The sequence below is a fragment of the Argiope bruennichi genome, chromosome 10 (assembly GCF_947563725.1).
Source record: "Argiope bruennichi chromosome 10, qqArgBrue1.1, whole genome shotgun sequence".
Lineage (NCBI taxonomy): Eukaryota > Metazoa > Arthropoda > Arachnida > Araneae > Araneidae > Argiope > Argiope bruennichi.
Window position 1 is genome coordinate 43822998 of NC_079160.1, and position 9668 is coordinate 43832665.

General features: G+C 26.7%; 1 protein-coding gene across 1 annotated transcript in view; it reads left to right on the forward strand.

The window, feature by feature from the left end:
- Window positions 1–9305, forward strand: part of LOC129987514 (uncharacterized) — a 501789-nt gene extending 492484 nt beyond the window's left edge. The window contains exons 44-49 of the mRNA XM_056095487.1: window positions 141–382; window positions 2228–2393; window positions 3891–3975; window positions 4634–4872; window positions 6343–6453; window positions 6546–9305. Coding sequence (XP_055951462.1) covers window positions 141–382; window positions 2228–2393; window positions 3891–3975; window positions 4634–4872; window positions 6343–6453; window positions 6546–8484 — 2782 coding nt within the window. The 3' untranslated portion in view covers window positions 8485–9305. The remainder of the gene's footprint in view (window positions 1–140; window positions 383–2227; window positions 2394–3890; window positions 3976–4633; window positions 4873–6342; window positions 6454–6545) is intronic.
- Window positions 9306–9668: the final 363 nt, after the last annotated feature.

Genomic DNA, 9668 nt, shown 5'->3' on the forward strand with positions numbered 1-9668 from the left:
ATTGAACTGTTACTTACTTTGACATTAATGAAAATGAAATTTACTGAAAAAAAATCATATTTGTCAAATAATTACAATTAGCTGTAGAACTGTTATTTGGATTAAACATAATTAATGCCTTTTATTATATTAAATTGCAGCGATCCTGTTTCACCTCTTCAGAAAACTTTATCTACTTGGCAAGCATTTGAAAACTGGGTGAGGAAGAAACATGATTTAATTAAATCGGATGTTATGTCTGGAAGGCAGCAAATATCCACTGAAAAATCTGATTCTGTACTGATACCAGAAGAAATAATGCTAGAAGATTTAGAGCATAATGAAGATGATTCAAACCAGTCGAATGATTCTGTTTCACTTTCATCTGAAAATTCTAGAGACAGTGAGATTATTATTATTTATTTATTTATTATTATTATTATTATTTCCAAAATCATTCTTATCAATCTTTCACAAAAAAATTTTAAGTATTAAGAAGGATCATAGTGTGTATTGGAGATTTATTCTTCATCCTCAGAGAATTTTCTGAATTAAGTAGAAGAAATTGTCTTGATTTTCTGGGTATAATAATTATCCTTTAAAAAATGGCCAAATTATGAAAGGAATTTTTTTTCCCTCCACAAAGGCATGCACAAGAAAAATCTCTGGAGATATAATTAATTGAACTTAATATTTTGTTTAATATTAAAACATTTATCTGAGAATATTAAACTTATTGTGACTGTAACTAACAAAGATGAATTGCCTATTGATTTCATGCAGACAAATATATTTGCTAAATGGGAAAAGTGCAAAATGGAAAATAATTAATAAAGATAAATTCCTAATAATAGGATAAAATAAATAATAAGGATAAATTCCTGTTTTATAATAAATATGACTGTATTATGTCTTTTAATCATTCAAAATAAACATATCTAATATGATGTGGTATCTCATATAGAATGAGAAAGCACCTTGCCTTGTATCAGGAAATAAGGAAAAGATGGAAAAAATGAAATTCTTTTGCATGAAAGAGTAAAAGAAAATTTCTTATTCCATGCATATTTCTAAATTTCAAACCAAGAGTATTTTAAAATTTTTATTACTCTTGAGCTATAATTTAAGGATTTTTTTTTTTAACATTTTAAAAGCTTTAACTGATACTTGTAACTAAAAGAGTGCAAACACTTGAAGAGAAAAAAAAGTTATCAGAATATTTATAAAATCATAGATTTGTTTTTCTGTTAACTTCGTTGACAATTTAAAAAATTAATTTACTTTTAATGAAATTTATTTTAGCATGTTTTATATTTTAATAAGTATTTATTTTCCCAAATAAAAGTGGAATTGTTAGAGAAATTTTAAAGGGAATTAAGCATCTTTTATTTATTTATTGGAAAGAACATATTATTAATAAACCCAAAGATCTTCACCAGTTTAAGTACAGTAATTAGGATATTGTGTCTCAAATTATTTTATTAGGTTTTTCAAATTGAAACAAACTTTTTCAATTTCAAATTTAAAATAAATATGGAATAAAAGTTTAAAATCTAAATCTAACTCTCTCTGAAGTTTCCTTAAAATTAAAACGAATTTAAGCATAGCATTGACATCTAATTTTAATTTTCTACCTTAATCAAAGGATTAAAAATAAGGAATTTGTTAGGTAAAAAGAAAAATTACTGTAAATGTTCAAGTAAATTTCAGATTCTTTCATAAAATATAAATATTTGCAAATATGTTATCAGTATTGACTAAAATGTTTTATTGCATTTTTTGATGCCTAGCTCTTTTTGACTGAGAGAATCATATGATATTTTACTTCTTCATAAAGATTGCCTTGGTCAAGACAAATTATTTAAGTGTATTATTGGTTTTTTTTTCTGAATTGTACCCAAAACCTAATTAGTCAACAAAGTATTAAGGATTCTTATCAAATGAAAATAAATGCCCTGAGTTATCCTGAAGCTTTTAAACACTTGAAACTCTTTGGAAAAATTATAAATGAATTGAAGAATATTTTATTGTTTATTCTGTCTAAAATTCAAACGTGCAGCAAGGAAAACTTCTTTTTATGTAGGCACTCTAAATATCGTATTTCCAATAAACATCAAAGTTATTAACACAGTTATGTTATTTATAATAAATTATTTAAGGTACTTTTTTTTATTTCAATTTTGCTAAATGAATGAGAACTAACTATATGACAAATTTAAAGCATTATTTCTTTTGTCTTTCTTCCCAGGGCTAGAGATCACCAACTTTATCCGGAATGATGCTGTATTAAGTCATGGTTTAAATTTATACCTTCATATACCTTTCTTACATTCTTCATTTTACTATGTTGCATGGGTTTTACTCACATCAAACATATTATTGGCTGGTACCATGACTGCTATCAAAATATCAAGGTAAATTAATAATCATGATATGTTTCTTTTTTAAACTGCAAAATATTTGCTCAAAATATATTCATTTTATTTACATTTGATGTTGAAACTTTTGGCTTTTAAGCACTATTTAGAATTTTCTTTTTGCTCATTGTTGACTTCCTAAAGTATACTTCACATTAAAAAAACATGCTTCTTAAACTGGATACATCAGCTATGCCAAAGGGAATTCTGGTGGGATTTTCTTTCTAGTTTCTCTTATGTTTGCAACTACATATAATTTTAAATCATCAGAAATATTCTTAGGAAATTCCATTAGGAAACTTCTGGCTTGACCAAAATTCTAGCAATGAATCCCATGGCATATTTATTGGGATTTTTTTATTTATTTATTTTCGCAACATATTTTATACCATATTTTGTTTTTCATACCATGTTTTGCTTTCGACTTCCTTATATAATACAATTAAAGGTTTTGTTCATTTATCCTTCTACAAATCTGTATCTCTTCAATGAATTACAGATAAAGCACAAAGCTGTCAGGGGAATCACATGCCAGGATGGTGCAAAAAGCACATCATATCCTACGATACAATTTCTATAGAAAATTGAGCAAATATGATTGGACATTTTCCTTTCGACCAATTGAGTCTAAAATTTCTTGCATTATTACCTGTTTTGTCACAAGACTGAATATCCAATTTCATTTGTTCAAAAATATATCTCTATGTATTGATTAATAGATAATCAATCTAAAGGATTATGTCTAAAATTTTAAATACATCTACAATTCAAATAACAAAAACCAAATGCTAAATTTCATAGCTTTTCTCAATTTCTTTTAGTTTTTGTGCTCATATACAGCACACTTCCCATGGTTAGATTTTGTTGATTCTACAAAAATAAGCAATTTTAGATTAAAAGTACTATAACAAATTTCATATGCAAACCCTTTGCATTTTTGAGCTATCATGTTCATTGGAAGACAGACCTTTGGATATAAATATAATAAAAGTGTTTTTATTAAATATCTAAAATACGGAGATTTATTAAAATCTGAAAGCAAAATTTTGATGATTAGCATGTTTTATATTTGTAGAAATTAATTTAAAAATAAATGATAATTTTGTAAAAGATTATTTTAAATTAACTTTTATGTCAACTAATTATCTGGGGGATTAATTAATATAAATTTTTCTTGGAACATGCTATTATTTTGCTCTTCTCTCCCCCCCAATATATTTAGGTCTGAAAAATGAAATAAAGGCTCTAAAGACATCCTCGAGGGCATTGCCTCAAACGATTATCATTATTCACTGCTTCTTTCTAATTTTTAATTTTATGTAGATAATAAAATTATCAGATGGAAATTGGAAAATGCAGAGAATCACATATGTTTTAAGACGAATTGATTTTAAATATTTATATTAAATAATTTTGCATAAATATGATTATTTTAATTTTTAAATGCACATGTTTGAAATGATTTTTTAATCTATTCACTTTTTTCTTTTACAGCTTTTCATTCACAAAATGCACTTTTTGGATGAAGTATACATTCCTAAGTCAATTATGTTCTTTTATGATTATTATTCCTTCACTGGTAAGCTAAATATACTGTTTCAAATAATATTGTTTTTTATCATATTCTGATATTATTTTTCCTTTTAGAAGTGCAGCAAAGTTCTTTTTATATTTTTTCATTTTATAACACAAGGATGTGAAATAATCTCTGTCTTTGCCTTAGACATTATTCATGCATTCAATAAATATCGAAATTATTCAAAATTAATAGAAAACAAATTCTTTTGTACTAATTTAAATGATGACGATGGGGAAGAAGTTATTCCTCTTTTTTTAAGGTTAAAATAATACCATTGGAAAACTTTGTTACTAAACCTGTTTTGTTCATCTAAATACCGATGGAAAGACATTCAGTGAGCTTAATTCAATTCTTAATGGTGCATTTAATATTTTCAGACTAGATAACCAACAGTTCAAAATTCTATGAAAGATTTTTTTTTAATTAAATGCCTGTCTAAGTAATTAATATTCAACATATGCAGTGAATGTATTATTTATTTAATTTTTTTCTGATAAATAGTTAATTTTTATATGTCTATTATTTTTTTCTCTGTTAAGCACTGAAATTACTTTTTTGAAATGAAAGTTATTTAATAAGCTTTCAGTTTTATATGTGTGTGTCGGTTTGTGCCAATTCCTTAAAAGTTGTATGAACTGTGCTTCTCTTTTTATTTCAGATTTTATTGATGACCATCATTGTTTCTATAAAAAGATATTTGGGATACAAAGTACAAAGGCAATTAGCTTCTGATGAGCAACCTTTACAAGAAACGGATTCAAATGAAATCAATAAAATGGAACCCAGTTACAAAAGGATTGAGTATTTTAAGAAATATTTGCGTCCACCAAAAGAGCAGATATTGGAGCAGTTTAGACTATATGCAATGAAAGAAAAATATATTTTTAATTTGCAAAGGTGTGTGCAATTTTCTTGGTATTTTTGCTGTATAATTTGCCTGAACAAGATTACTTTAAAATGTTTTTTCTTCAATGTGTATTAACACTTTTTAAAACCTCATGTTTTTATATTAAAAATCTGTGAATCCATTTTTTTTATTAAAATATTCACAGAGACAGATATTTCAATTTTCTTTAATTTATTAAGTCTTTTTATAAAAACCAAGATCTATCATTTTTTTAATGAAATACTTGTTTGTGGTTTGTTTTACCTAAAAATATAAGAACTTCCATTGAACCAATTGATTCACTGAGATTAATGGGTGCTGATTATTTCAATCAAATATTTTGTGTAATTTGACAAAATATCCATTGAAAAATAATTTTTACTTCAAATTTTGATAGATAACTATTCTCGAAGCCTTGCACTGTTCTGTTCCTTGTTCTATGCATTTCTCTGATTTCCTATTGATATTTTTATACATCCAATTACGTCGCAGAAAAGAATAGGAATGCTTAAAAACGGACTTAAAAAAATATTTCACCTTTGTTCACCTTACTTCTGAATTTAAATCTTGATCATAAATGCAACAAAAGCTCAAATTTTAAACAACCTGTCTTATGCTGAGATCTTACTCGGAACAAGTAATATATATATAAAAAAAATTAAGTCAATTCCTACTTAAGTCAACAAAAAAATTTTTATTACATAATTGCAATTACTATAAATATGTATATACATGTAACAGAATTACAATATTAAGTGGCAAAATGAAGCTTGGTGGCAAACTTAGCGACATGGCGACGGATTTGGCACCAAATAGAAATTGCTGGACAAATTTAATTAATTAATTAATATTTGAAAAAAACTGTATTAACATCAAGTGTCATCCACTACAAGTTTAAAAAAATGTATTTGAACTTGAGTGGATGAAAAAAAAGTATTTTATTAGCGACTGAAAATCTGAACAAGATATACAGAGAGAGAGTGTGAGCTAATAGTAGGAATTGAAAAATAAGCTGAAGCCTCATAACTTGATCATCAACAATGGAAAAAGTCAGGATGAAATATTGATAACAAATTTTGAAAACGATTTGAGGTTGACTTCAGTGATTAAATATATTGTTTTAAAATATGCTTAAAATATTTTTTATTTGATTAAAAACAGGCAAAAAAATTGATATAATTGAAAAAATAAATTTTTAAATTTTAAAGTGATCAAAAAAATTTTTTTTATGTACTGTAGTTATCACGGCAAATTGAACATGTTTTGCTTAATTTTTAATTCATAAATTTTTTTTTAAATATTGCTTCAAAGTGCACATTACCATCAGCAGAAATATATGTGTGAAATTTGATAGTCCCCCTAGGTTAAAAAGTTTGTTGTGTAGAGTGCCAACATACATGCATTCATCCTTGTTATTAGTAGAAATTATTATATATGTAAATGTTTTATTTATAAATTTAACAATATATTTTTTATTTTAGTTCTTTTTGGCAATATGTTGCAATTTTCGTCTTGTTACTACTTCTGTTACTACCTATTGATACTCGAAATCGATATTTACAGAAAACCTCAATTCTAAATTCCCTCTTCAGGTAGGGTTTTTTCCCCCTTTATTTTATTTACTTATAACCAAAATATGGTTGATTGATTATAAGACGCTAATAAATTCAAATTTTATTTTCAGACAATATGGGCAGTCTGTTGCAGCTACACCCGTTAAATCATCTTTAGAACTATATGACTGGTTTGAGTTTGACTTTATTGATAGATTCTATGGTAGAAGTCAGTGCTTTGATCCCAATTTAGACTGTGCCATAACCGTCTTAACTGGTTGCAGCGTAGTTGGAAGAACAGTTATTAGATTATTCAAAAGTCATGCATGCCACGATGGCTTATTTTCAACATGTAAATACAATTCACTTGAAAATACGAGTTCAAATAATACATTTTATCATTATGAACATCGTTTATTGAAGGGACATTTTGGTGCATATAATTTAGAAGATAAATTGGTGATTTTGCAGGAAAATCCTGAAGAAGCTCAACATCAAATTGATTTATTTTTATCTCATTTGTTTAATGTCACATCTGGAGCTGTTAGTATCGAGTTTTTACTTTTCAATCCAACTTTTTCAACGCTTATTTCTGTCTCTTTATTATTTGAACTTACAGAGTTTGATATTTTATTCTCAAAAGAAATTTTATTTGCAACATTAAGTGAGCCAACCAGTTTTCAATACCATGCTAATTTTGCTTTGCATCTACTTTTTATGCTTATTATTTTAGTGAATTATAAAAATATGTGTTGGCGTATTTTAAAATATGGACTTTCAATGCTGATAAAAAGCTGGGATTGTTTCTCTGCATTATTCAATGTTGTATCAACAATGTACATTTCAGTGTATATAATTTACATGCTACAGTTTAGACATATTTTATCCACTCTAGCAGAGAAAAACTTTCATGTCAATTTAAACATAGCAATGATTGCTTACTTCGAGACTCTAACTCAACAGTTGTTATCGTTTCTCATTTTCTTGCACCTGATTCATTCAATTAGAATTTTGTGTTTCAGCCCTCGATTGAAAAGATTGCTACACATTATCACCAAATCATGGAAAATCATTTTATCAACCTTTTTCATTTTCATGCTGTTGATATCCATTTGTGATTTAATGACAAGACATTTTATAGGCGTTACTGATAAGCTATCTCATCCTTTGATAAACTGCATAAAGGGGATGGGCTCCATATTTAGATTTTACAAGAAACCAGAAATTGTTGATAGTGATTCTAGCATAAATAAAGTGTTGTCCACCATTATATTATTTTTCATTGTTGCAATTCATGTTGTATTGCTATCCTTTTTAAGATCAGTATTGATCAAAAATAAAACTTCTGGACATAGAGTTGTGAGGGAAAAAATAACATTGAAAGACACAAAAAAAGTCTTAAAACGAAAATTAACTAGCTGTTTTAAGCCACCGTCTCCTCATGTTGTAGCTAAAGATGACTATGTACTGCCAGTGGATTTCTTACTTATAGAACTGGAACAACTGGCTGATTCTTTGCTAACAAAAGCCAATGACTTATTTTCAGAATACGAAATTAATGATTGTAAGAAGTTGGAAGACACCATATGTTCCTCCACAATAGAGGGTTATTTAACATCCCAGTGCCAATTTTTGGAAAATGAAATAGGTTTTGAAATACCTTCATCTGATGAAATCAAAGTTGGTGGTCCGTTTGAACAGTACAGTCCAAAGATGAGTGTGGAATCTCAATTGAAAATTGCCGAACTTGTTACTGAAAGACTCACTGCCACAATGCCTAGGTTGAGCAAATCCATGACAAAGAATCTCCAACCATCCAGTCTCAGTGCATCAATATCTTCTCAAAGGAAATTCAAACACTTTTCTGGAAAAAATTTGAATCTCTCATCTTCATTACCTCATAAGATACGCAAGACATACCCTTTGTATCATGTAGACTCCGATTCTTCATCATTTTCTGATTCCAATTCTGATAAAAATGTTGCAAATTCGCTGAGAAAAACGAAGTCAAGAGGTAAAGGAAAGAATAAAGAGCTTGATATAGCTGATTTGGACGATGACATGCTGTAATTAATACTAAGTGTCCAAATATTATGTTTGAAAATAGTTTAAGATGTTATAAATTTTAATCCACTCTGAGCCATGTCAAACTATTGTTTTTTATGAAATGTATATATATTCTAATATTTGTATTGTTTTTTATATTCTATTTAGATATATTATTTTAAATTGTGAAACAGGTGATTTCATAAAATAAATATTTTATAAACTATCAGGTGAAATCAGTTAAAACCAGTATTTTAGATCAAGTGGGAATAGAATTACAATGACTTAAACCATAAAATACAAATATATTTTAACTAGTGCAAAAAATAAAGAATTAATGATGAAAGGGAGTGGCATCTTTATTTATCAAAATTTGGAATACCTAAAGTGGAAGTCCGATTCAGTTTAAATGTTGATTCTTTCTGAAAGATCATCTGAGGAAATTGGTCCACATTTGTATTTCATGGAAACCAATTACATTAGTGGATTGTAAAAGACGATTTATTGCTATCTTTATTTTGTTAATGTTGCTATCTTTGTTTTGTTAACTATGATTGGAGAGCAAGTCTTTTTATCTTGCCCATGAATAAATTTATTCTTATATTTTTAAATCTAATTAGCCATCATTAATTAATTTTAATGTGGGATTATTTATTTATCTCATTCATACTAGATTTCAGTTGTTGCTTTATGAAATAGTTTTGTATTTTATGAAATAACTAATTTATAAATATCTTTCATTTAGTCATTGGTCTGAATTTTTCGAAATGTTACATTTATAAAAAATGTTGATTCTTTCTTAATGTTACTACATTGTCTATTTTTCTATGTCTGTAAATATTGCTAAATTAAAGAAGCTTTGTATCAAATCCATTTTGAATTTAGAAAAAAAAATGCACAACTAGTTAATGAAAAATAAGATGCAATTATTTTACATTTTCTTTCTAAAACTAAACTAAAAATAAATAATATCAAATTATATGTTTTTGAAAATGAATTAATATAATTTGAAAAAGTAGAAATGCAATCGATTTTTTCTTCACAAAAATTTGCTTTTAAATTAAAGATTATTAATTTTAAAAAAAAAATTTATCTGTATCTGGCCTTTTTCTAGGTGATAGTTGAATCAGTGATTAAATATGGTTTTGCTGTCATTTAACTATTAATTAGGAATTTTAAAAAATGTTATATTCCTCAATTTTGATTTG